Below are 27,808 nucleotides of genomic sequence, written 5' to 3'. Positions count from 1 at the left end.
GGTTGGTCCCCAGACCTGTGATGTCACTCTCAGTATATAGTCACTCCTCTTCCAACACCAATGCAAATAAGTAATTTCTCTGTAACTTGTAGTCTTCCAGTGTTTGCCTACAGCACTGAAAGGTTGATTAACTTGACCATGGTCACACAGCTAGTATGTTTTTCATGTGGTCCTGGAACCCAGGTCTTCCTTACTCCAAGGTGGCCCTCTGTTCATTATACTGCTCAGCCTTTCATTTGTCCATATAGCCTTTCTAAATAGTGTGGGAACCCCAAATGCAAATTCATTTGACTTAAGTTTTAAAAATGTGTTTATTTCAAACATTAAAAAATATTTTCTTTAAATGAAAATAAAAACAGCAGATAGAAAATACATTGAAAAGGGATCCTATTGATACAGATATTAACCTTTGGTAAATGCTTTCTGGAAATCAAGTAGACAGTTGAAAAGTCTTACTTCTGTTGACCAAATCACACAGAGTTGAGGTATTTTGCAAAAACAAGCCAGTGATTTACATTCAGGTAAATTCTGTAGCATTAGTCACCTTGCCACCTTCTAGAATTCTCCAATGTGGAGCAGGCTCATTTCTCTAGTGGCATCTTAGCTTGAGCCAACATTCATGAAACTGAGAATGTCCTTTAATTAATGTTAATGTTACCATAGAAACCCTGGATGGCTGGCTCTCAGCCACCCCAAGGATGTGATGACATTAGCTAATTAGAAGAGACATCTGCTTTGAGTGCTGTGCTCAGGGCTCTCCTCTGCCCCTCAAACCTCCTACCCCACCTACTCCAGAAACTGCTACAAATTTTCCAGAAACCCTACATTTTGGTTGTTGACCTGAGTAGAAAGTCAGGGTGCTGTGGTCTTATTCAAAATCACCATCATCAGTTTTCATCATTTCTCCAAAGTAAAACATTTTCAGACTATCTCTAGCCTCCAAAATGCTATGTACACCTGAAGCAAGGCTTTAGATCAGGAAACACACATACAGGTTATAATTCAGTTTGAAATAGGAAGAGGATGAGTTTCCATAATGCTCACTGAGGAATTCAGAAACCATGACACTTGTCATCATGGAATGGGAGATGCTACCAGCCATTAATTTTGAGGGATATTACCTAACAATTGGTCCTATCCACAATACATGCTCTGGCTTTGATGGCTTAGCTTCTCCAACATATAAAAGGAAATTTGGGATTAGGCGATTGACAGTTGTTCATTTCCCACAGATGCAGAAGTGGTTGAAATACAGTATGAGTGCTGGTGCCCCAAAGCCTTATTGAGTCTACAAGGAGCATGGTAGATCTGTCCTCTGACTCAGTAGGCATGTCTCTGCAAAGCAGGGGTGGGGAATGGGTCACAGGCACCAAAAAACGCTGAAGCTTGAGAAAGCCATGTTGAGATAAACAATTTTCCCCAGCACTCCCTATCTCTCACCACCTTGGTACTCTCCTGCAGTCTGAATCTCAGCTACTCCACTGGGTTTCCTACTTCCATCTCAAATCATTGGATTTTGGCACATGGAAGAAACACTGGTATTTACCTGACCTGAACTTTTGGGTTATGCGTGCTTGGATCCTGTTTCAGGCCACAATTCTCTTCCTCAAGAGGGGCTCACTCCTTCCCACCCTGCTAGTGTCTGTCCTCATCAGAGACACAATTTTCCTGCCTCCTCCAAGATTTGTATAACTTGTCCCTGGCAAATGTACCCACAAATTCATTGCTGTGCTTTAGAGGAAGGGACTCTCTGAGGGTTAACAGTGGCTAGGTGGACCCAGTAATGATCAAAACACATTCTTTGATGTTTCTCATTCCAATAAGGCTCGAGGCTGCGCAAATATTTGAATACAAACATTGTACAGACAGGGGTTTCCAATTCTTCATAGTCAGAAGAATAAGTGATGTTCTTAACATGTTACCTCTTGCTATAAATGTCCATGTCGAGCAACAATGCAAGTGGCTGCTGATGTTGAGTCACTAGCACCGTCATCATGGATGAAGGCCAACATGTGGATGTAAGGTTTGGGTCAAAATGGCCTCCCATAGATTAAAGACATTAAAAATGAAGGAGTACCTTAGTGCTACCTTATGAATCATACATTTCATACAAGGTACCTCAAAGGTGCACAAGAGGGTTCTAGCCAAATCCCAATCTGAAACAAGAACCTTCTTGCACAATCCCCACCAAGTGGTCATCCAGTCCCTTGAGCTCTTGCAGTGATGGGGAATTTGCCACCTCTCAAGACAATTTGGGGTAGCATTTCCTCAGGGAAGGAACAGGACTCAAAACTTACTTGTGCTTCATTTATCCTAGCTTATTGAGAGAGAAACACAGAGACAGAGACAGGGAGACAAACAGAGAAGCAGAGGGCTGGGAGTGCTCTTTGGTTAGTAAAAAAAAAAAAAAGATAACAAAAAAACAAACCTTCAGGGTTACAGTAATCCTGAAAGCAATCATCATTTTGAGATCAAAGCTTGCTGGCTCTCAGAGATAATGAGTTATCTGAATTTCACATCTCAGTCTAACTTGGCTCAGCTTGAGATGGTTAAGCTTGTATGTGGGCAAAAAGAAAAAAACGCTTTCAAATACTTCAAGAACTGCAAGGCACAGGATGATCCTTTGTGAGGCAGATGCTTATTTTGAAGTTTCCTCTGAGACTATTTCTGCTGTGCTCAGGTTCCAGAAGCCTTTATGAAACTTCAGATAACATTAAAAAAAAAAAACCAACACCCACCAACCAACCACTCTTAAAAACCTATTTGATGCTATTGTGAATTGAGATTCACAGCCTAGCCTGCCACAGGCTTTCAAAAATTCACAGTTTAAGCCAGCTTTGCAAATAAGCCTTGGACATCACAAAACATAGAGCTGGAAGGGACCTTGGTAGCAACACTGACTTATCAACTTCTCTCATCATCAGATCCATTTTACAGATGTGGTAACTGAGGCTCAAAGAGTGAAAGAAATTTGGCTAATACCACCTAGTTCGTTAGTGACAAGGCCAGGACAAAAGCCAGGTCTCCTGGTCCTACAGGCTGTGGTTCTAGCCAACTTGCCCACTTACCCAGTGCTGGGTTACAGCAAATAGGAAAATGATAATGTGGTTTTTGTTTTTCTTTTTTTTTATCTACTCTTTCTTAGAGAACGGGGGAGCCTGGCAAATGGGTGGGGAGAGGGTGAGCTGGTGAATACGGAACACTTGACTGAGAGGATAAATTAAAGAAGCATCTAAAAGGTGGTGGAGGTGGGGACAGAGATAATGGATTTTCCTATCCACCTCTGTTGGATCCAAAGAACTCTAACCATTCTAAGTGACCAGGTGTTTTTCCACTGACCATTCGTAGCAATTGTGTCGCATTTATTTCATAACATTATCTCTCAGAGAAATCCACTATTGTTTCTTCCATCCTTTCCAAGGATGAAGGTACAACATAGAATGGTAAAATAGAAGTCCAGAGACCTGGGTCTGAATTTCTGCTCTGCCACTAACAAGTTTTATGATCTTAGGTAGATCTCTTGTCCTCAGTTTTTTCATCTGTAAAATGACGCAGATTGAACTAGATGAACTCTAAGGTCCCTCTCAACTTGAAGATTCTATGATCTAATGGGTAATTCTAGGGCAAAGGAGATTTCTGTGAGCTTTTTAAGTAAATTCATCAAAAACAAAATAATACTAGAATCCTTCCTCTTGGGAGAGGGAGAACATAAGGGAAAGAGGAAAGAAATGTTTTCTTCTTCCTTCCTCTTTTTTTCACTTGGCTCAGCTATACAAAGTTATTGTGCTTTTAGCCTGAATTATTTATACATGTACCCTATTCTAATATTGGATGTTCTTCCTCTCAAAGAAAAAGAAAGTTAACATGCTTTAAAAAAGAAAAAAGCTGAGTAAAAAGTACATTCTTGCTTGTTCTTTTCTTTTCACATCCCTATTTACATAAATATTGTCTCCCTGCTTATTTGAGTTCAGTTCAAAACAAAACAAAACAAAAATATAGATCCATAGTAAAAATGAGACTTTATGGTTCCCATTAAAGGGAACCATCTATAAGGCTGGCCTTAACTAGACCCGAAGGAAAGGACGCTACCACATCCTAGCTGCCATCAAGGGGAAAAGAGAGCATCTGGTCCTTGTACAGGGGTGGTGGGGGTAGAACACTGTGAACCAAAGAATTGTAGGACCTTGGACAAGTCTCTGGGCCTCAGTTTCCTCATCTGTAAAATGAGGCTGTTGGACTAGAGGTAAGGTAAGGAAAGATTTTCAGATACTTAGAAGTTGTGTTTTATATACAGTGTATGTTTGTTTACATATATATGGTAACATAGGGATGAAACAATTGGTACATAATAAAGTATTTCGATCAAACACTAATTAGAATAACCTTTGGATGGGGGAGTGTGTGTGTGTGTGTGTGTGTGTGTGTGTGTTGAGGTGGGGAAAGGTGTTATTTTTTAAAATTTGGTCCTAAGAGGTAGCACCATTACTCATTCTCAACAGTATTCTCTAATGGGAAAAGAAGGCAGCATCTTGAGAAGAAAAAAACAAACTAGCAAGGAAGAAACTACAAGACAGTCATAGGCCTAGAAGGGCTGAATTTCTTCAACAACTCTTCTAGGTATCCAAGAATCTTGGTAGGACGGCGAAATGTGTGTATTAGGCAAGGAAATATGCCCAAAGGAAGTGCATATGCTAGAAATTATCATGTCCAAATGAGGCCAGGGACATGCCTTGAGGATGAGAGAATATTGATGGTTGAGTCCAGAGCACTAGCAGCTCCTCTCCATTCAGTCCTCTTGTTCTTAGGAACAAGATGGCACCTAACTGCCATCCTCATCTGTGTTGGAGGATGGGGGAGCATAGCCTGTCAGGTTCCTGGTCCTTCATAGGTGTTGGTGTGCTTCTCTTTTTCTCTGGGGTGACTTATCAACTCAGCTCCTCAAAGCATCCTGAGATGGTGGTTTTGAAACCCAACCACCTCTTCTTCCTGTTTGGTGGGAACAAGTCCATTTGCTCCCAGCCTATTGTCTCCTCCATGCAGGAAGCTCTCCTTGGACCTAAAAAGCATTCTGGTTCTCTGAGGAAACCCAATCCAGCTTCTCCAGTGGATCAATAAGTCAAGAGAAGCCCAGAGCACCAGCCCATCAGCAAGTAGACTGAAATGACATTGAGAAGCATCTTTCTTGATAGTTCACTCAGCCCTTCTTCGTGCCACAGAGTTTAGCCTACCTGAAGCCCAAATGCTCCATGCATTTTGGGGTCTATCTTGGGAAAAAGTAATCTCTGTTGGTAACGTCATAAGGACTTTGGATGTCCGCAGTATCTTTCCCACTCTGCCCTGGGGTATTGGTAGGCTCAGAGCTACTGGCAGACACTGATGGAGAGATGAGGGGAACCAACGCTGTGGTCGATTGGGGCTTCTCAGGGACCAGCCGACCCAAAGAATGTGGAGGGAGCACATTTGGCTTGCCTTCTTTCAAAGCTGTCAGCTTCGACTTTTTTCTGTACCTTGATAAATACATGCACACAAAAAGAAACAAAACAAGAAACACAAATGATTACATATGCTGACAAATAATTCTTCAGCAAGGCTGCTCCCCTACATCCTGAAAATCAGGCTCCCAGGTCAGATCACAAGATCATAGATTTAGTGTTGGAAGGAACCATGGAGACTCCGGAAGCCAACCCTTCTCATTTAACAAGTGAGGAAACACAAAGAGCTTAAGTGATTTGCCCAGGGTCATGCAACTAAAAAATGCCTAAAGTGGGATTTAAACCCAGATCCTCCTGACTCCTAGTTCATCTTCATCTCTACTACACCCAGATCAAAGGAATCCTAACTAAGTTTTTCATAATGCAGTCTGTTTCCAGATGCTCCTAAGTCAAAGGCCTCAGAAATATTTTAAAGAGTTGCTGTTAAATGCTTGATAATTGAGAAAAAATATATGTATAATTTTATTTTTAAAATGCCATCTTTCAAAAACACCCTGTATGTAATGGACAGTATTATCATTCCAACTTTACAGATGAGGAAACTAAGACAACCCCTGAGGGGGAGGCAATTCTTGAGACTAGGATTTCAATTTCTATACTCAGCACTAAAACTATTTTATGTGAAAATAAGGGTGTATTCTTTTTACTAAAGAAGAAAATAAAATGAGACCTCAGACAAATGAATATTGCCACTAACAGCCGGAAAAGGTGTTTTTAGCAGTGAGTGAACAGCAAGGTAGCACTGCGCCACTCCCTCACTCTAATGGCCCTCCCACTTCTCCCTCCATCAACAATTGCTTCTTCCAACACAGCCCATGGGAGATTTCACCTCAGGTTCCCCAATTCTTGAGAGGCATACTGAGCATCAACAGCTCCAACAGAGCCCTGCTGTGGGTACAATTTGGGCAAAAGTGACTCATTCAACAGGAAAGACAGTGTTAAACAGGAAAGAGATAGACATCTTTGTGATCACAGTTTCTGATGGAGTGCTCAGCCCCAGGGGCCTTGTGCCAAAGGTAAGTAACTGAGAAGAGCAGATTGGTAGTTCAAAGAAAGGTTCATTATCAGTGACCCAAGGTCCAGTCATATCTCAGTGATCTTGGGACAGATGACCTATGCTCTGGACAGTCCAGGCCCCTTGGCTTCTTTTCCTTCTGGATTTGCAACAAGAGAATCTGAATTCAAATCTCAGTTCTGCTACTTCCTGTCCACATAACCTCCAAAAGTCTCTGTACCTCTTAGTACCCTGTATACAGTAGGTTCTTAATAAATGCTTGTTGCATTGGGTTCAGCCTCAGTTTCCTCATTGGTAACATCAGAGTAGGAGAACAAAATTATCTCTAATTATCTCTTATTTCAGTTATGAGTCCTATTACTCTCCCGCTGCTAATCATACTTTGACTACCCCCTTGATTTATCATTCCTCTGAAGGTGGGCAAGGCAAGGAAGATCATAGGACCAGATTTAGAGAGCTGGAAGAAAACTTAGAGTTCATCCAGTCCAACTCCCCTTGTTTTTACAGATGAGGAAACTGAGGCATAAATGACTCACCCAAAGTCATACAGATAGATAGGAAGTGGCAGAAGAAGTATCCACCATTCTACTGATCAAATACAGGTCCACCAATCACAAATCCAAGTTCTCTTTCCAGTTTTCCAAACTGAGATCTATAATTCCAATTTATTCATCATTATAAGTTAGTTGCTTTGGTTGGGGGAGGAAAATGAACCCAGGACTCAAAACAAACAATAGGGATTTTTCTTGAGTTTCATTTCTCCATGCTATCCATATTACTATTTGGCTCTTAAGCAATCTTTGGCCCTTCACCTGGGACTCAAAAAGAAAAATTTAATGGAGTCTACAGTATCTTTGTGAGATTTGCTGTATCACAACCCTGGACAGATTATATCTAATTTCCTTGAACTATGCACTTACAGTGAATTTAATCTCTATGTCTTCCTGTCTGCAAAATCTGTAGTTCAAACCAGCTTTTAAGAGCAGATTGTTACATTTTCAGTATGCCTCAGAAATGGGCAAATGCTACAAATCCAGGCTGGATTTACTGTTTTGTTGATTTCTGGACTTAAGAGAGGGATGAAAAAATGATGAGAATGCAAATTAAACTTCTAAGTGTGTCATGTATACACCTTTGCAGTGAGCCAGTTGTAAAACACCAGCACAACAGCCCTGCTTACTAGACCTAGGATTTCACTCCAGAGAAGGAAATTATCTCTACCAAAGCAGGTCAGAACCTTCTCTGCAACATATGCCAGAGCTGCCTGGTGCACTGAAAGGGTAAATAACTTGCCTAGAGTGGGTATGTGTCAGGTGAAGGCTTTTCAGAACCTAGTTTCTTCATCTGTATGATGGAATAAAACCTACTGTGAAGTTCAAACAGCCAGCAATTATTTAAGGCATCAGGGTTTTCAAAGCACTTTACAAACATCTCATTTTATCCTCACAGCAAGTCTCAGAGGCTTGTACAATTATTGTCTTCATTTGACAGACAAGGAAACTGAGGTAGACTGAATTTAAGTGACTTGCCTAGGATTATGCAACTAGTAAGTGTCTGAGGTAGAATTTTAATTCATACCTTCTTGACTCCAGGTTCAACATTACACCACTTAACTTTGATCACAATGAGATCATGTATGCAAACCTTAAAAAGTATTCTTGGAATGTCAACTGTTAATATTTTCTTTGGGGGGAAAATAGTCTCTGTTAAAAAAAATACCACTTTAGGATTGTAGAATAATAATGGTTGAAAAACTTCATCCTTTGGGGACCTATCATCTGGCTCTGTACCAAGCTAGGACTGGTCTGTGGGCAACACAGTCACTATTCCCGTATCTGCTTTACAGCTAGATGACACAGTGGATAAAGCGCTGGGCCTGAGTTCAAATGCAGCCTTAGACACTCTCTAGCTATGTGACCCTGGACAAATCACTTACCCTCTGTCTGCCTCGGTTTCCTCATGTGTAAAATGGGGATAATAGCACCACCTCCCTCATAGGGCTATTGTGAGGATAAAATGATATACTGTTTATAAAGCACTTTACACAATATCTGGCACATAGCATATAAATGCTTATTCCCTTTCCTTTCCTTCCCTTCCCCTTAAACCTATCCTTTTCTGAACTTCCTTATTTCTGCCAATGATACCACAACCCTCTTCCACTCACCCCTGTGGGTTGCTTTTCCCAGTTGTTGAAACCTATACAGATCCTGCCCATGTTTCCCAATGGGCTCAGTCCTCCTTTTTTTTCTTTTAAGATGAGGTCTCTCTATCTCAGCTGGGCTAGGAGTGCAGTGGGGGACTCCCAGGCTGAGTCTACTGTTGATTGACACAGAAGTTTTAACCCTCTCTGTTTCCAACATAGACCAGTTAATCAGCCACTATGTGACTATATGTTCCCCAGGATCAGGTTGAGGATCTCCCCATCCTGCTACAAGCCTTAGTAATGACATCTAATTAGCTTTAGCCCCACTGAAGCCCAGAGCTCCCAAACTCAAGTGATCTATCTCAGCCTCTTCGAGTAGCAGGGATTTACAGGCATGGGCCACCATACCAGGGGATGTAGAATCAAAGGATACTAGTTCAAATTCCAACTTAGCTACTGATGTCCTTGGTCAAGTCTCATCTTCACCTCCCTTGGCCTTGATTTTCTAACCCACAAAATGGGTGTAGCAGTAAGGGGGTAGACTTGATGACCTCAAGATTCCTTCGAGTTTTAAATTTATGATGCTATTACATATTCTCTAGGAGAACAGTAGTCAAAGGGCATGAACAGACGATCATGAAGTAAAAAATAAAAATTGTCAAAAAACACTTTAAAAACTGTTCAAATTCTCTAATTATCAAAAAGATTTAAATGAAATTTAAACAACTCTAATATACCACGCTTTATTTTTGTGAGGTAGAGAAGTTCAGACCTGTGCTTTTGCTGATTTAGGGAACTCCCAGTGTTGAAACTTTTTCCACCAATGCAGATGAACAAACTATCTGTAACTTAGAGTCTTGGTCTTGCCTGGAGCACTAAGAGACCAGTGATTTGCCCAGAGCCACATGAGTAAATTTCAATTTAATTCACTCCTACAGAGGCAGCAAATGGGTCTTTCTGATTCTAAGACCAGGCCTCTACCCACCAAACCGTACTCCCAGCAAACTGCTAAAAATAGCTAAAAACGATAAAATTCCATTGTGAAGGCCAGTGGAAAAACAGGTACCCTATTGTTGGGAGGACTGTTAATTGCTGTGAGCCTTTTGGAGGCCAATCGAGCAGTATTCAAACCAAAACACTGAACTGGTCCTTCCTCTTAATTCAATAATTTTATTGGTTCATGGAATTTAGAGCTAGGAGGAATTTTAACAACCATCCAGTTCACAAGGGTCAAAATCACTGCCCATTGACTTCAAGTGGCCCAAAAGCCCCCCAGTGCCCCCTAGACCAGAATAAAATGTCATTTGGAATTATTTCAATCAATTGGTACATATTAACAAAAGAAATAAAAACACAATACAACATGGATAATATCAATTTCTATTAACATAGTAGGTCACAGAGTAAGTGCTGGAACTAGTTAGTATTCTAACCCCTGCCCACATGCAAAGTTCTTTCCATTAAACCACAGTTGCTTCTTATTGCTGGGATTGTATTGGAGAAGAAACACACACAGAAAGGAAGATTTTTTGGGGGGGTGGGGGGAGTATTGTGCTAAGTCCTTTATAAATATTATATCATCTTATCCTCACAACAACCCTGTGAGGAAAGTGGTGCTATTATCTCCATTTTACAGATGAAGAAACCAAGGCAGACAGTTAAGTGATTTGCCCAGGGTCACATAGCTAGGGGAGTGTCTGAGGCTGGATTTGAACTCAAGTCTTCCTGACTCTAGGCCCAGTGCTCTATCCACTGTGTCATTTAGCTATAGAGCAGATGTGGACATAATGGGGCAGCTAGGTGGTGCAGTGGATAGAGCACCAGTGCAGGAGTCAGAAGGACCTGAGTTCAAATATCACCTCAGACACTTGACACTCACTAACTGTGTGACCTTGGGCAAGTCCCTTAACCCCAACTGCCTCATCCTGGGTCATCTCCAGTCATCCTGATGAATATCTGGTCACTGGATTCAGATGGCCCTGGAGGAGAAGTGAGGCTGGTGACCTGCACAGCCCTCCCTCACTCAAAACATAGTCAAGTGCAAGTCATGTCATTACTTCTCTGATGGCATGGTCTTCTTTGGCAACAAAGGACGAACGCGCACACACAAGGTGTGGATGTAGTGACTGTGTTGCCCACAGACCAGTCCCAGCTTGGTACAGAAAGCCTAACTGCCAGACGATAGGTCCTCAAGATGGAGTTTTCCAACCACAATTACTCTACAGTATGACATCATAGCATCATAAAAGTATCCGTTCAACTTAATTTATCCCCGAATGAATTGCCAGGTTCTTTGGCAAGACAAGGACACTGCTGCCTAAAAGGACAGAGGAATCTATCTATGTGAATAAGCTTAACGGGAGCCCCCAGTCCAGAGAGAATTATAACCAACACAGGAGCAACATGGGGAAGAATGAGACTTTGCCTCAGGGCATAGGTAAGGCGAGGGGCAGGGAACAGTCCCTTACAGCTCTAGGGTGTTGGGGAGAACATGTTTTAAATACATTCATGATCAGATTGTCTTCTGGGCTTTACCCTCTTTCTTTCTGTAGTCTGACTGTCCTCAGCACTGCTAACATCTTTTCCCAGCTCATCTGTTTATACCTCAGGCTTAAAAAAAAATCTAATTATGGCTCTGGCCTCCAGACATAGGTTTCCATGAAAATCACACCTAAAGCCAAGATAAAAGAAAGGTGAATTTCTTACATTTCTTTTCCACTTGTTACCCAATTCCGGTTCTCAAATCAAACAATAAGAGCCCCCAAACCATCCTGTACTAATTTCTTTTTGGCCTGAAGTACATACCAGTTTGCACATTTCTTTTTTTTTCTTAGTTTTATTTTTTTAAATATATAATTTATTTATATATGTTTATATTATATATATATAATTTATCTATTTTTCAGTTTTCAACATTTACTTCCACAAGAATTTTAATTTCAAATTTCTCATCTCTTCCAACCTCCACTCCAGAACAGCATGCACCCCATCTCTCCCTTCCCCTGGTCTGTCTTCCCTTCTATCACCCCCCCTTCTTCAATCCCTCTCCCCTCTATTTTCCTGTAGGGCAAAATAGATTTCTCTACCCCAGTGCCTGTACCTCTTACTTCCAAACTGTACAATTTGCACATTTCTAAAGTGAAATCAAGAGAAGTGTAATTTTTCCTCAACAGTCATTCATTTGTTAAATGAGCCAATTGCTGAGCTAAGCTATTTAGAGATTCAGAGTATTAAAAGCAAATACCCAAGTAGAAAGAGGGAAGGGATGGTTGAAAAGGAAATTCTGCTACCCGTGCCAGAGTCTGCACCATCTCTTCTTAAAAACATATTTACAAATTGAGAGCAAGGAAGATTTTGTACGTTTTGTGGAAGTTTGGTTATTCCATCATCACGGCCCAGAGCCTGATAGCTGTATTAGTTTAAGATGACCCCGTCATTTGGGCATCAAGAATACAAGTGGCACAGAATCATCCCAGTTGGGGCCATCTTACCTCATGATAATGCCAATGAATAAAACCATTCCCAAGACCAGACTTCCACCAGCTAGCAGAAATGTGTAGGTTGAATGAGTAGAGCCAGGCACTGTAGAAGAGGGGAGATAAATGAAATACAGGTATACTTCATATGTTGTGCTTCGCTTTATTGCAATTTTTTTTTCAAATTGAAGGTTTATGGCAACCATGCATCAGAGCCATTTTTCCAACAGCATGTGTTCACAATGTGTCTCTGTGTCACATTTTTGTTAATTCTTGCAATATTTCAAACTTTACCCCCATTATTATATCTGTTATGGTGATCTGTGCTCAGTGTTTTTTGATGGTACTATTATAATTATTTTGGGGTCCCATGAACTTCACCCATATAAGACAGCAAATTTAATCTATAAATGTTGCATATTGGACCAGTTAATAACCCTACAATGGCCTCGGTGTTCACATGAAAGGAGAAGGATCCAACAAACTTCATTGTTGTCCTATTTTAAGAAATTGCAACAGTCACTCCAACCTTCAACAGCCAAGAACAATTAGGCAAGACCCTTTACGGCAAAAAGATTATGACTGGATGAAGGCTCAGATGCAGGTTAGCAATTATTGCAAAAAAAAAGTAGTTTTAATTAAGATATATATGTGATTTTTTAGATAATACTATTGCACACTTAAAGATTACAGTATAATTATAAACATAACTTTATATGCACCAAGAAACCAAAAAATTTGTGTTACTTGCTTTACTGCCATGGTCTAGACCCAAATATGTAATATCTCCAAAGTATGCTTGTAAACAGACAATATTATAAGCTTTGAAGGAGCTATATCACACATAAAGAAATATGGGAAGGATACCATCCAGTGTGAGCAACTCTCAGTGTAGAAATTCCTTCCACCAGTGCAGATCACAACTAGTCTATAAATGATGGTGCTCTGAGGCTCAGCAGGGCTTAGGGAACTTGTCCAGGGACATACAACTAGTAATCAAGCAATAAGACTTTATTAAGGGTCTACTCTGTGCTAGGCACCATGCTAGGTGCTGGGGATATAAGCACAAATGTGGCATCATCCTTGCCAGCAAGATGCTTATAACCACGCTTATCATCGAGTAGGTATGTCAGTAGTAGTTAGGGACCTCAGTGATATTAAAAGGCAGGCTCCCCAACTCCAAGTCCTGAACTGTTGATAATAACAACAGCGTTGCCTCTCTCTTACAGGCAGCATGGTGCAGTGAGGAGAGAGAGGGCTGAGTTTGGAATCAGAGGCCACAGGCTCAGATTCTGGCCCTGTTACACACTTGTGTGAACTCTCTCTGAGCCTTCGTGTATTCATCTGTTGTAATGGATGAAATGCTAGGCATGGGGTCCAGAAAACCTAAAATTCCAATCCTGCCTCAGAAATGCTCAAGCTGGGAGACTTAGGACACTTCATTATGCCACAATTCTCTCATCAGTAAAATGAGGGAGATGGACTTCAGGGGTGGGGAACCTGAGGCGTTGAGACCACATATGGCCCTCTAGGTCCTCAAAGGGGGCCTTCTGACCGATTCAGACCTCCCTTGAGGACCTAGAGGGGGCTACTTAGGGCCTTGAGGCAGCAGGTTCCCCACCCCTGTACAAGATTGTCCCTAAGGTTCCTTCCATATTTACATCTATGATCCTATGAAATGTAGGTATTTGACTGGATGGCTTCTAAAGATCCTTTCAGCTCTAAATAGGCAATCCTATGATGATTATTCACATTTAATTAGCCCTTGTAGGCTTATGAAGTTCTTTCACATAACTTCCATCCCTCCAACAGCTCAAGAAATCTTTGAGGTTAATAGTAAAATAGAACAGTCATCATCTCCATTTTAAAGAAAGGGAAACTAAGGCTCAGAGTGGTGAATAACTTTCCCCACATTATACAACTAGTAAGTGGTGACACAGGCTCTGTTCTATTAATCTTTTAATTAATCTATTTTAAAATGAGTTAATCCATTTAGTTAGTCCATGCATCTTCCCACTGTGCCATGTTATTGTGGTTGTTTAGTTGTTTTTCAGTTGTGTCCCACATTTTGTGACCCCATTTGGGGTTTTCTTGGCAAAGATCCTGGAGTGGTTTGCCATTTTCTTCTCCAGCTCATTTTACAGAAGTGGAAACTGAGGCAAATGGGGTTAAGTGACTTGCCCAGGGTCACACAGCTATTAAACTGTAAGGCTGGATTTGAACTCAAAATGATAAGTCTTCCAGACTCCAGACCCAGCACTCTGTGCACTATACAACCTAACTGCACCCCACCCCCCACTATGCCATACTGCTTCTGAAAATTAAAAAAAAAAAAGCAACCTGCTCAGCACAAGCCCAACCATGTCTAGGCCAGCCTGGATCCCTGCAGAAGTGCCACCACTGTTTTCTTTCAGGGTTTACACACCCATCCTCCTCACCAGTCATATAAAGCCACATGGATCTCTTTGGGTTTTTAAAGTCCGACCACAGTCTTATGCAGGCTAGTAAAGCAGCTGTTTTGAACAGATACCAAGTCTCCTCCTTAGGGCACAGATGTGGTTTTGAGAAGATCAATTCAACATAAACAACCATTCACATTTATATGGTACTTCACAATTTGCAAAGCACTTTTCACTGGAACTCTGTGAGGACAGATAGGGCAAGTACCCTTATCTCCACTTTATAGATAAGGAAACTGAGGCACAATTTGCAAGTTTGCTAGCTCCAGGGTGGAATACTTAAGAGAAATAAGAAGTATTTAGTAATATATCCTTCAGTGGTGCAGCTATGTGGTTGGAGCGGATGAAGTGGATAGTGTTGGCCCTGGAGGTAGGAGAACCTGAGTTCAAATGTGACCTCAGTCACTTCCTAACTGTGTGACCCTGGGCAAGTCACTTAACCCCATTTGCCTCAGTTTCTTCATCTGCCAAATGAGCTGAAGAAGGAAATGTCAAACTACTCCAGTATCATGCCAAGAAAACCCCAAATGGGGTTTAAACAACTGCCTTACCTTTTGAAGGTTGACATCACAAAGGGCAACCATACCCAGCCAATCTTATGTCTGAGGAAGGCTTTTGCATTGGATAGAGATCTATTATGATCTACTCTGCTCATCTCTATCTTCTTGGGATATCTTAGGCACCATCAGTCAAATATGTTCTCTTCCTATGCTTTGACTTCCAAATGACCATAGAGAGAGAGCAGAGGTTCGTAACCTAGAATCTGTGAACTGATTTTAAAGTATTCTGATAAATGTATTTCAATATACTGGTTTCCTTTGTATTCCAGTGAATTTTGTTTTGTGCACTTAAAAACTATTTTGAGAAGGGGGTTCATAGGTGTGATAACCAGCTATTTTTTTTGTGTCTATGATACCAAAAAAAGGTTAAGAATCTCTGATGTGGAGTCTACATTATAGACTTAGCTTTAAGAAGATCAATGAATGCATGGCTCTGTAGTTAATAAAAATAACTGAAAGCCCTTTAAGGTTAACACTTTCTAGGTATTATCTCATTTGAGCCTTCTGACAGCCTAGGGAGGTAAGTTGCACAGGCATCATAAATTAAATGACTTGCCGAGGTCACATAGCTAATGAATGTTTTCAATGGGATTTGAACCAGCCCCTCCTGACCCCAATTCCAAAACTTTATCTGCTGGACCATACTGACTTCCTTCCAATTACCCTACTTGTAGTGAAAAATTTGTCTTCAGTTTCAGTGAATTCCTCAAAACCTCAAAAGATGAGAGATTTCACTTATGTGATATGAATCACAACTCCACCCTTCCTGTCTTCGTAAATTATCTTATGAATTGATAATTGATAACTTTTTACACAGAGAGGCTTTAAGGTCTTCAAAATACTTTCCTTACAAATACTTTCACTCAACCAACAAGCATTTAAATGCCTATTGTATGCCAGGAATTGAGCCAGGGAGAATTCAAATACAAAGACACAGAATGAAACAAGTCTCTGTCCTCTAGAAGCTTACACTCTCTAGGGGAAACTGTGTAGATATGCAAGTGTATGCAAAAATTAGACCAAATAAATGCAAGGTAATTGGAGGGAGGGCACTAATAGCTGAGGCTATCAAGAAAGGTTTCACTCCCCAGCAATTCCTAACCTGGCTGGGGGGTACAAACTTTCCCTCTCCTAAAATTTTGATAAATACATTTCTTTAATAAGAATTTAATAGGTATATTTTATTTTATGCATTAAAGCATTCTGAGAGGAGGTCCGTAAGTCTCATCAGACTGCCAAAAAAAAAAAGTTAAGAAGCACTGGTGCTTGAGCTAAGTCTTGAATGGAGCTTGAGGATCCAAGAAGTAAAGGTGAGGAGGGAGTGCACGGGTAGCTTGGGGGATAAATCAGTAAGTACAGTAGTCAACTTAATGGCACAGTAGATAGGGTGCTGGGTTTGTAACCAGGAAAACCTGAGTTCAAATCTAGTCTCAGAAAACTGGAACACTAATGCATTATTGGTGGAGTTGTGAACTGATCCAGTCATTCTGTAGAGCAATTTGGAATTATGCTCAGAGAGCTATAAAACTATATATACTCTTGGATCCAACAATACTACTACTAGGTCTGTATCCCAAAGATCATTAAAAAAAGGGAAAAGGACCCACATGTAAAAAAAATTATTTATAGCAGCTCTTTTTGTAACGGCAAAGAATTGGAAATTAAGGGGATACCCATCCACTGGGGAATGGCTGAGCAACTTGTGGTGTATGAATGTAATGGAATACTATTGCACTATAAGAAATGGTGAGCAGGTGGACTTCAGACAAACCTGGAAAGACTTACATGAACTGATGCTGAGTGAAATGAGCAGAACCAGGAGAACATGATACACAGTAACAGCAACATTGTGCAAGGATCAACTATGATTGATTTAGTTCTTATCAACAATACAATGACCTAAGGCAATTCCAAAAGACTCATAATGGAAAATGCTATCCACATCCAGAGAAAGAACTATGAAGTCTGAATGCAGATCAAAGCATACGATTTTCTCTTTTTTTTCCTTGTGGTTTTTTCCCTTTGTTCTGATTCTTCTTTCACAACAAGACTAACATTGGAAATATGTTTAATATGATTGTACATGTATAGCCTATCTCAGATTGCATGCTGTTTTGGGGAGAGAGAGGGGAGAGAGGGAGAGAGGGAGGAAGAAAAAAATTTGGAATTCAAAATCTTATAAAAGTAAATGTTGAAAACTATCTTCACATGTAATTTGAAAAAATAAAATACTATTAAGTGGTAAAGAAAAGCTAACCTTAGATACTTACTAGCTAGCTATGTGACCCTGAGCAAGTAGCTTAACCTCTCTTTGCCTGTTTCCTCAACTGTAAAATGGAGATGATAATAACTGCACCTCCTACCCACATGTGTTGTGACAATCAAAAGTGATAATACTTGTACTTGGAACATAGGCTCTTCATAAATGTCTATTTCCTTTTTTCCAAATCAAGGAACCCTGCAACAATATTTTCAGTTTCTGGATGTTAAAATGAATTCTGAAATATCTTTGTACATAGAGCAGCTAGGTGGCACACTGGATAGAGTGCCAGGCCTGGAATCAGGCAGACTCATCTTTCTGAGCTCAAATCCAGCCTTAGACACTTCCTAGCTGCGTGACCCTGGCACACCTGTTTGCCTCAGTTTCCTCTGTAAAATGAATTGGAGAAGGAAATGGCAAACCACTCCGGTATCTTTGCCAAGAAAACCCCAAATGGGGTCACGGCTGAAATGACTGAACAGCGATCTTTGTACATATATTCTATATACAATATATATTTATATGTGTGTTACATATATGTAAGCTTACATATATGTACACCTACATTGTGAGCTTCTCAGGAATGAACATTTTGAATACACTTCTCTTTTCAGCAGTCAGCTGTATCTCAGTCATCAAGTAAGGCAGGACAGTTGCGAAGTGATTCTAGCACATTTCTTATCAGTCTTCTCCAAATCAAATTAATCAGATTGGTTTTCAACCCATGATTCAAAATTTCTAAGATTTTTCCACATGCCTTTTCCCTCCACAGTTTAACCCAGAGCTCCCAGAAGTGGAATACTGAACTCTTACCTGGCAAAGTGTTGGTGATGCCTTCAGGGTTTTCTTGGGAAAGGCTCTCATTGTAGCTGTCTGAGGTAGTAGTCACCTGAAAACAACATCCCACAAATTCATTCATTCAGTGAACATTTATTAACCACTTATTTATCAAGGGCTCATAGACTAGGCTTCATAAACTTGTTTACATTTTTATAATTTATTTCAATATAATACATTTCCTATGTTAACCCTTTGTGCTTTATCTTATGCATTTAAAAACATTATTTTAAGGAGGGGTCCATGGATTTCACCAGACTGCCAAAGATCCATGACACAGTAAAGGTAAGAATCCCTGGTTTATTATCTCCCAGGTACTGGTGTTAGATGCTGGAGGACACAATGGCAGAAACATTGTTCTGGTCTCTTTCTATTCTGAAGGTCATCCCCATCTATCCTTTCTCCCTCTGAGATCTTATCTGTTTTGGGTGCTCAATGTCTCCCAAATCTACATCACCCTGGACTTGTTCTGTGAGCTTTAGTATGATATTTCTAATTGCCTCCTTGACATGTATTCCTCAAAAGCCTTCAGAACAGTAATACGCTGGAACCAGCTCTCAAATTCAGAGAGCTGGTTGTTAAAAGTTAGGTTCGAGGATTTACATTTTGGAAATTGGCAAATGCTACAAATCAGGGCTTGATTTATTGTTTTGTTGATTGTCTAAACTTAAGAAAGTGATAGAGAGGGGCAGCTAGGTAGTGAAATGGATAGAGCACTAGGCCTGAGTCAGGAGGACTTGAGTTCAAATTTGACCTCAGATACTTACTAGCTGTGTGACCCTGGGCAAGTCACTTAACCCTGATTGCCTCCTCCCAAAAAAGTGATAGAGAAAATGTTAATAATGCAGACTAAATTCAAAAGTGTGTCATTCCATATAAATACATGGAAATATGTTTAACATGACTATACATGTATACCCTATATCACAATGCTTGCCATCTTGGAGAGGGGAGAGGAGAAGGAAAAAAAATTGGAACTAAAAGTCTTATAAAAGAATGAATGTTGAAAACTATCTTTACATGTAACTGGAAAAAAAATACTATTTACGTAAAAATACAAGTAAATAGATAAATAAAAGTGTGTCATTTGTACTTTTCTTTTGAGAGTCAGTTGTTAAATGTTTAGTAGCACACTCTTGCTTCATGGGTTTCCATAGAAGATGAAATCTTATTGAAGTAAGTGCCAGCAGAAGGGTGGGACCCTTAGTAGTGGACCCACCATGCAGCATAAATAAGGCCAGCAGAAGGTGGTCAGTTAAGAGAACACTGTGGAGAACTTCATTTGGAAGGAAGTCTATGTCACCATTGAATGTTGGAACCCTGGGATAAAACCTTGGTTGCCCTACCCTTGTTACAACTTTGAGTAGAGGATGACCAACTGAAAATTATGCCTGGCATTCAAGGTCCACCTCTGGCTAGTCTTTTCTCCCACTCTTACCTTACATCCAGCATCTACTCTAGCTCTATTGAACTACTCAGGTAGGAGGCAGCATGGATTTGGTGCTGGATTTGGATTCAGAAAGCCTTGGGTTCAAACTCTACTTCAGACACTTATTAACTGGGCAAGTAATTCTATTTCTCTTGGCCTCACTTTCTTCATCTGTAAAATGAGTTGAGCAGTTGAATTCCTTGATCTCTGAGGTCTCTTCCAGCTCTAAATCTATGACCCCCCCCTTCAGTGGTCCATGTAAATCCTAGCCTCTATGTTTCTGTCCTTCCTAGAATACCCTCCCCTCTCCTGTCTGATACCTACAGATAACTTCCAGCACTTTCCTTCAAGATCCAGATCAAATCCAACTTCCCCTTTTGGCCATCCCTCACTACCCCAACACTCTATGAGGCCTCTCCCCCTCCCAAACAAAGAGCATTGATTTGTCCCGCTTCCCATATGCCAGCTTAACTGGCATTATTATTATTTACCTTTTTTAGATACAGGTTCATTCTTCCCAACTAGACTGGGAAGCCCCTTGAGGTCAGACATCAGATCTCATCTCTTTTTCACTAGCCTCTAATTCAATCTTAAGGCCTAACTAGGGCTGTCCATACAAATAAACACTCAACAAAAGCTTATTGATGAGCTCCCCAGGGTCAGACACTGTTCCCTTACTCCCTCTCAACTCCTGCCTTTCCTTCCTTCCCTGTCTCTTCCAAAGCCTGCACCACTGCCCCCTTTCTCTCTCTCTTTCTCTACACACACACACACACACACACACACACACACACACACACACACACACACACACACACCCCTAATATATCTAATTTCCTTTCCTATTAAGCCTCTTTAGCTTAGAATATAATTCCTTAAGTATCTCTCTCTCTCTCTCCTCCCCATCTCTGTCTCCCCTTCCTTTTTTCCCTTCCCCCTTTTTTCTCTCCCTCTTTCTCTCTCTCTTTCTTCCCCTCCCCCTCTCCTTCTTCTTGTCTTTCTTTTTCCCTCTCCCTGTCTGCCCTGAAGGGCTCATCCTCCTACGAGTGGCTGAGCCACAAGGTTTAGGGTTTAGGGAATTACGTCTCTAGTTAAAGAGGCTTAGTATGAAGGGGAAGAAATTAGATTACTTAAGGAGGAGAGCTAAGCAGCTTTGCCAGTAATCTCTCAATCAAATTATGATACCAGGAGGGGAAAGATGGTCCAATTCTTTTTTCTCAAAGATGCCCATCAAGTTTCAGGGATCAACAAAGAAGAGCCAGAGATCCTAGTGACAATTTTATAGCTTACCTGTGTAGAAATGAATAATTCTGTCCTGATTGAGGGGCTCTCAGTTTCTGCAGATTTAAGGAAAGGATCATTATTTACAATTAGGATAATAAATCATGTTTTTCTAATGCTTTGGGCAAGGCTATCAGGGATAAAGGACTTGCCCAGGGTCACACAGCTAGTAAGTATTTGAAACCAGTCTTGAATTCAGGTTCTCCTGACTCCAGAGCTGGTGCTCTATCCACTGCACTACCCAGCTGCCTCTTTTCTAATGCTTTGTGACATAATGGCTAGAGAGTTGACCTTGGAGTGAAGAAGACCTGAATTCTAGTCCTGGTTCTAATACATATCAGCTGTGTAACCCTAGCCAAGTCACCTAATTTTTTAGTGCCCCAGGCAACTCTCTAAAACTAACCTGCAGATGAGCTACAATCTACACTGGGTTTCCAAACAGGCACTCCCTGTACTTAGGAGATCATTTATCCAGTCATTTATGATATCAAAATACTTCATAGGCATTATTTTTCTTGAACCTTATGAGGTAGATATTATCCCTCTTTTTATAGCTACGAAAACAGAAGCTTAGAGAAATTTAGTGTCTTGTCCAGGGTCACATAGTTAATAAATGTCAGAGCTTTTAAATGACTTTTTAAATGATTTTAACCCAAGGCCTTCTAATTCCAAATCCAAGAGTCTGCATCAAACCATCCAGCTCTGGACTATTCCCCAAAATACCTCTGGGCTTTAAAAATGAAACAAGTTCTGAGGCTTATGGCATTGACTTAGGAAATTATTTCAAAGCTCGGACAGTCCAGATGACTTCTTAAAGCCATTTCACTCTAAACATTCTCAGATTCTCTGTGGGAACTAACTCTTCCAAGGGGACAAAGGGCTGACAACTGGGCACTGAAATGTGACTAGGATAGAGTGGAATGCCTTTGGGGTTTTAAATATTTATTGTTTCTTATTTAGTTAATCAACCCAAAATCAAGAAGTTAAAAATAACATTGGGAGGGTTTGCTAAGGAATGTCAGTGCAGAGACTACATGAATTACTCCATGGGAGAGCCAAGAGAAGTGGATGGAGAAGATGGCAGCCATCAGAAACAGGGCAGTCCAGTGGTGTTTACTGTCAGAAGCATGAACTCTGCTATGTAGTTCAGTTGAAGTCTATTGAGAATAACTGAATATCTATTGTGGACAAGGTGCTGTGCTAGGCACTGGGGGAAGAGTGGTGGGGAAGATGAGAAGAAAGTGTTCCTGCCCTCAAGGAGTTTAAAATCTAGTCAAAACCAGGCATTCAGGAAAATGGAGCAAATTCAATTTGGGGAGAATAACAGAAGGACAGAGAGCGGAGTCCATCTAAGATTCAGTTGCTTCAGTCAACACAGTTGAATGAAAGGTAGGGGGCATGCTGATGAGGTAAGCCCGAGAAGAAGGGTGGGACTCTCGTCAGCGGTACCCATGGTAAAGCATAAATAAAGCTAGCAGAGGACAGTAAATTGAAGGGACAACAAGGTGAGTCACTTCCTTTGGAAGTCAATGTCACCATTGAATGTTGGAACCCTGGGATAAAACCCTGGTTGCCCTGTCCTTGTTACAACTTTGAGTAAAGGATGGTCAACCGAAAATGAAAGTGGAGTAACTTTTTTCATCTCTCAAGCTATCGTCCTCTATATTTTTGTTCTTTCATAGTCAGACTCCTAGAAAAAGCCTTCTATGCTCATTCCCTCTCATCAATCTGACAACCACATCACTCAATTGAAACTGATCTCTATAAAGTTAACAATTAGATTTCAATTGCCAAATCCAATAACTTTTGCTGACTCTTCATCTTTGTTGATTTATCTGCAGCATTTGACCTTGTTGGGCACTTCTGGATGCACTCTCTTCTCTGACATTCTGTGACACTGCTCTCTCATGGTTCTCTGCAGTCTTTTTTACAGGCTCAAGAACCAAGGTGCTCCCCAACTGTGTATGAACCCTAAGATTCTATCCTGGGTCTTCTTTCTTTACTTTCTTTCCTTCTGTGATCTCATCCACTCCCAATGATTCAATTATTACCTCTTCAGATGGTTCCCAGGTCTTATATCTTTACCTAGACTTTTCCCCAAGCTCTACTCCCACATTATCAATTTGCTATTGGACATTTTCAACTGAATGTTCCATAGGCATCTCAAACCTGATATTTGTAAAGGAGAACCCATTATCTCCATGCCATCACCAAATCCACTGCTCTTCCTAACTTCCCTGTTTCTATTGAAGATACCACCATCCTCCTAGTCACTCAGACTCAGGATCAACCTCACTTCTTCACCCTCCCTTAGCTTCTGTAACCAATTAGCTGCCAAGTCTTGTAGATTCTATCTCAACAACCTCTCTCTCAACTACCTTCTCTCTACTCACAGAAATACCACCTTAGTTCAAGCTCTCATCAGCTCTCACCTGGACTCTCACAATAGCCTTCTAACTGGTCTTCCTGCCTCCAGTCTCACCTCACTCCAACACATCCTCACAGATGGTGAGATCCTTAAGCAAAGGGCTGCCTATGTCATTTCTGCTACTTAAGAAGTTCCAGTGGCTTCCTATTGACACTAGAATAAAATGAAAATGCCTCTGCTTGGCATTTGAAACCCTTCATATTCTAGTTGCAGCTTACTTTTTCAGGTTTATTATATCCCCTTCATGTATTATATTTCCAAATTGATCTACTTTCTTTTTCTCATACACAGCATTCTATTGCCCACCTCCATGCCTTTGCACAAGCTGTCCCCCACATCTGGAATGCCCTCCTCCCTCATCTCTGCCTCACAGAACTCCCAGTTTCCTTCAAAGCTTAGCTTAAGTGCCACCTCCTACATGAAGCTCTTCTCTGTCAATTGTTAGTTTTCCTTCCTGCCCTATGGTATGTGTACATGACTCATCCTGATAAGAGTATAAGCTCTTGAAGGCAGGGAATGTTTTGGTTTTTAAATTGATACTTAAGGTTCAGCACAGTGTCTGGCACATAATAGCTGCTTATTGACTGACTGACCCTTCTGCCTTGGGTGCTGTTGCTACTGTTCAGTCATGTCTGACCCTCTGTGACCCCATGGGGGGTTTTTTTGGCAGAGATCCTAGAGTGGTTCACCATTTCCTTCTCCAGCTCATCTGACATATGTGGAAACTGAGGCAAACAAGGTTAATTGACTTGCCCAGGGTCACACAGCTAGTGAGTGTCTGAGGTTAGATTTGAACTCAGGAAGATGAGTCTTCCTGACTCCAAGCTCAGCACATGCTCTATCCACTGCCCTTATGAGTATATTCATCCTAAAACTAGGTAAGAAGAACACCAAAGAACTAATGGATTAAATCAGTTTCATGGAAGTCAGGTCAAACCAGGAAGTTGATGTCATGAAGATAAAACAACTTGATGAATAGTTGTAATTCTGTCTAAAGTATACAGTTATAGGATCAGCCATTGAAGTACAGCCTGAGAGCAGTAAGGAAACTTAGAGGTCATAGCCCAGCCTTCTTATTTTACAAATGAGCAAACTGAGGTTTAGAAAGGGTAAGTCAATTGCCGAAGTTAACCTAATAAAAGAAAAGTTGCACCTCAAATGCGGTTGACCATATCCCGTTATGATAACTAGAGATCATTCTAGACTTTTCTAGTGTGTAAGAGAAAAGCAGGTTCTGCAGATTTTGCGTTGTTATTTATAGGGATCATGACAAGACCCAAGGCTTAGGGCTGGAATGGACCTTAGAGATCATTGAGACAACCTCCCTCATTTTACAGATGAGAAAACTGAGGCCTTACAGGTTAAGTAATTTTCTCAAAGTCACACAGAGAGACAGGGGTGGGATTTGAATTGGGACCCTCAGTTCAAATCCAGTTCTCTTTTCACTGTGGCACAAATGTGTATGTATGTGTAAATGTATATATACACATAAATTGTATAATTTTAACAACATTTTATTTGATTGTATTCATTTCTTCAGTTTTCATTTTATTTTGCAACTGAAAATAACCTACAGCAAAGATGGAAAAGATTTTTGTTTTATTTTAATCAAGGACTGCTGACCTACTGAAGACATGAATCCAGGGCAACACTCAAATAAAAAGTAATTTAATTAGCTAATTTGGAAGGTTGGATTTGTGTTTGAGAAAGAGAAATTTTAAATGTTCAAGGCACCTAGTTTTAAAATTAATACCAGAGAATGCAATATTCTATTCAATAAACACAACACATATGTGTGCCACCTAGGGCAGCCAGATGGCACTGCGGATAGAGTGCCAGGCTTGGAGTCAGGAAGACTCATCTTCCTGAGTCTAAATCCAACCTTAAGACACTTCCTAGCTGTGTGACCCTGGCCAAGTCACTTAAACTTGTTTGCCTCAGTTTACTCATCTGTAAAAGTTGCTGGAGAAGGAAATGACAAACTGCTACAGTATCTCTGCCAAGAAAACCCCAAATGGCATCACAGAGAGTCAGACACAAGTGAATAACAACAACAAAAATGTTTCAGAATTGTAAGTTGATGAAGATTGTGAAAAGGAAACAGAGAGTGAGAAAATGAGTCAGGAAGCAAAATAAGAGGAAGGGGAGAGAAACTGCTATGGAGAAGGAGGGGAAAACTGTTCTACACAGAGTGGGCAAAGGGAAAAATGGGAGGAATTGAGCCTTCAAATGCTAATGAGCTGATGAGTGCTGTTCACTGAGTTTCATCTGCTCTTTTCTTTCTAAAGCTGAAAAGGACAGCACAGTAATTTTAGGAGTATCAGAGGGAAGAATTATTCTCTGACCCTGAGATACAAAGGAGAACTTTCTCTTTCCAATCTAGACATGCTCTTGCCCACGCCTTGTCCAGATAATCTCATAAATGAGACAAACACAAGCCTCTAGAATTTGCCCCAGAATATCCGAGCAGGTACTTGGGTAGCCTTAAGGTTGTCAGCATGGTTTTATTTGTGAAGAAGGGTCAGGAAGGGACATTTAAAAGGATTTCTGAGGGATTGGTTAAGTCCTTTTTCCAATCTGGTAGGGATTACTCAGTTATTTTCCTAATGTTTCCGTTAAAATGTCCTACATCCCATGAGGCCATCCAGACCTGGTCACTTTAAGCTTTCATCAGCTATAAAGTAAGGGGGAAAAAACCCCAAACTCCCACAGATAATGAGTATTTGTGCAAAACTCAATAAAATATCTCCTTTGTGGAAAACGGTTGCTATGCAGCTATGGGTCATCTCCATTCATGTGCTATTAGCATCAGATTGCTGTTCTTTCCTCACTGACATCAGCGACAGAGAAAGCAGTCACTGGAGCGGGTGCTAAGACACCCTCTGCTGCGGCCATTAGCTCAGCTGGTTAGAAATCAGTGCCAAGCCTGGATTAGATGTCACAGAACCTCAAAACTTCAGAGCTGGAAGGGACCTCAGACACCTTCGAATCCAAACCCATAGCTGGAAAAGGGTCTTGTCTATAACAGACATCTCCCCTCAAAGCAGTCCTCTAGCCTCAACTTGAAAACCTTCAATAAAGGGGATCCTACTAGCTGTGAAGGCAGCTCATTCCACTTTTGAATAGCTCTAAATTGTTAACGGGTTTCTCTATATCAACCAATTAATTATTAATTATAATTGTTAACTAATAACTATCAATAATTCATTGTATTATTTAATTATAATTATACGTTTGCTACATTGATGAATTATAGTTATAATTTTCCATTCCAGGCAGAAGACAAGTAGAGAGGAGAGTGTGGCCTACGAAGAATAGGAAGGAAGCCACTTTGGCTGGACTGCAGCGGGGAGGGAAGGCAACAATACACAACGGTGTTGCAAGGACATCCCCCAGAGCATTCTCAGAGTAGCTTTTCCTGGTTCCTGCTGACCCCTTGGGACATGCTTCCAGCCATGTATGTGACTCATGGAAGAGAGGTTTGAGCTGTGAGATGACAAAGAGTCTTGTGATTGGCTGTTGGGTTGGAAGAGCTGATGACTCAGTGGATGCACAAGAGACTGACCTGCCCTTTTGCTGTTCTCTGCTTTTCTATGCAGAAATGTGCAGCAAATACTATTTTCAACCTGCTTGGATGGAGGAGGGGTGACCAGGCCATTTCCCAACCCAGCTCTCTAAGCTACTGTGAGCACATAGCCACTAAAATATGTCTTGCCTAGGCAAGCCTCTGCCTGGCTTGGATATATACTGTCCTGGTCTTCGGGCATATGATACTTATCCTGCAATGGTCCGGGATGCTCACAGCTTTGTGAGTTCAAAATATCCATCAGGTGGGAGCTTTTTTTTTTTTTTGGTACTTGTGCTGAGTCACCTGTTACTCTGGCTTAGTATCCAATTAAGGGCATGTTCATCATCTCACAGTGCCTTAGCCATGAGTCATATATATATGGCTGGAAGCCAGGCCCAATACTCCCATAATGTAAGCCAGAACCAGGAGTGGCAACTCCCAGCATGCTCTCTGGGATGCCCTTGTTAACCAAGTCAGGAAAGATCAGATGGCCTTAGATTGTGAAGATTTTGAAATGCTAAACAGAGGAGTTTTTATTTGATTCCAGAGATAATAGGGAACCACTGGAGCAGAGGATCGAAATGATCAGACCCATGCTTTAGGAAAATCATTTTACCAGCTATATGGAGGATGGATTAGAGAGGGGAAATACCTGGGACAGGAAGACTAATTAGGAGAATATTGCAATATTCACAGGGGTGGGGAACCTGTGGACTTGAGGCCACATGTGGCACCTTTTGAGTCCTTAAGCACAACCTTTTGACTTAATCCAAACCTTGCAGAACAAATCTCCTTAATAAAAGGATTTGTTCAGTAAAACTTGGACTCAGACAAAAGGGCTGCACTTGAAGACCTAT

General features: G+C 40.9%; 1 protein-coding gene across 1 annotated transcript in view; it reads right to left on the bottom strand.

Moving 5' to 3' along the window:
- Positions 1 to 292: 292 nt before the first annotated feature.
- The window catches only part of IL6R (interleukin 6 receptor), a 64,714-nt gene continuing 37,198 nt past the window's right edge, over positions 293 to 27,808 (bottom strand). The window contains exons 7-10 of the mRNA XM_072647105.1: positions 20,965 to 21,011; positions 18,222 to 18,297; positions 12,145 to 12,235; positions 293 to 5,507 (exon numbers count right to left, since the gene is read on the bottom strand). Of these exons, the coding sequence (XP_072503206.1) occupies positions 5,261 to 5,507; positions 12,145 to 12,235; positions 18,222 to 18,297; positions 20,965 to 21,011 (461 nt within the window). The 3' untranslated portion in view covers positions 293 to 5,260. The remainder of the gene's footprint in view (positions 5,508 to 12,144; positions 12,236 to 18,221; positions 18,298 to 20,964; positions 21,012 to 27,808) is intronic.

This window comes from Notamacropus eugenii, chromosome 2 (genome assembly GCF_028372415.1).
Source record: "Notamacropus eugenii isolate mMacEug1 chromosome 2, mMacEug1.pri_v2, whole genome shotgun sequence".
In the NCBI taxonomy this organism is placed as follows: Eukaryota; Metazoa; Chordata; class Mammalia; order Diprotodontia; family Macropodidae; genus Notamacropus; species Notamacropus eugenii.
The sequence above is the reverse complement of the archived record's forward strand: the minus strand, read 5'-3'. Positions and strand labels throughout refer to the sequence as shown.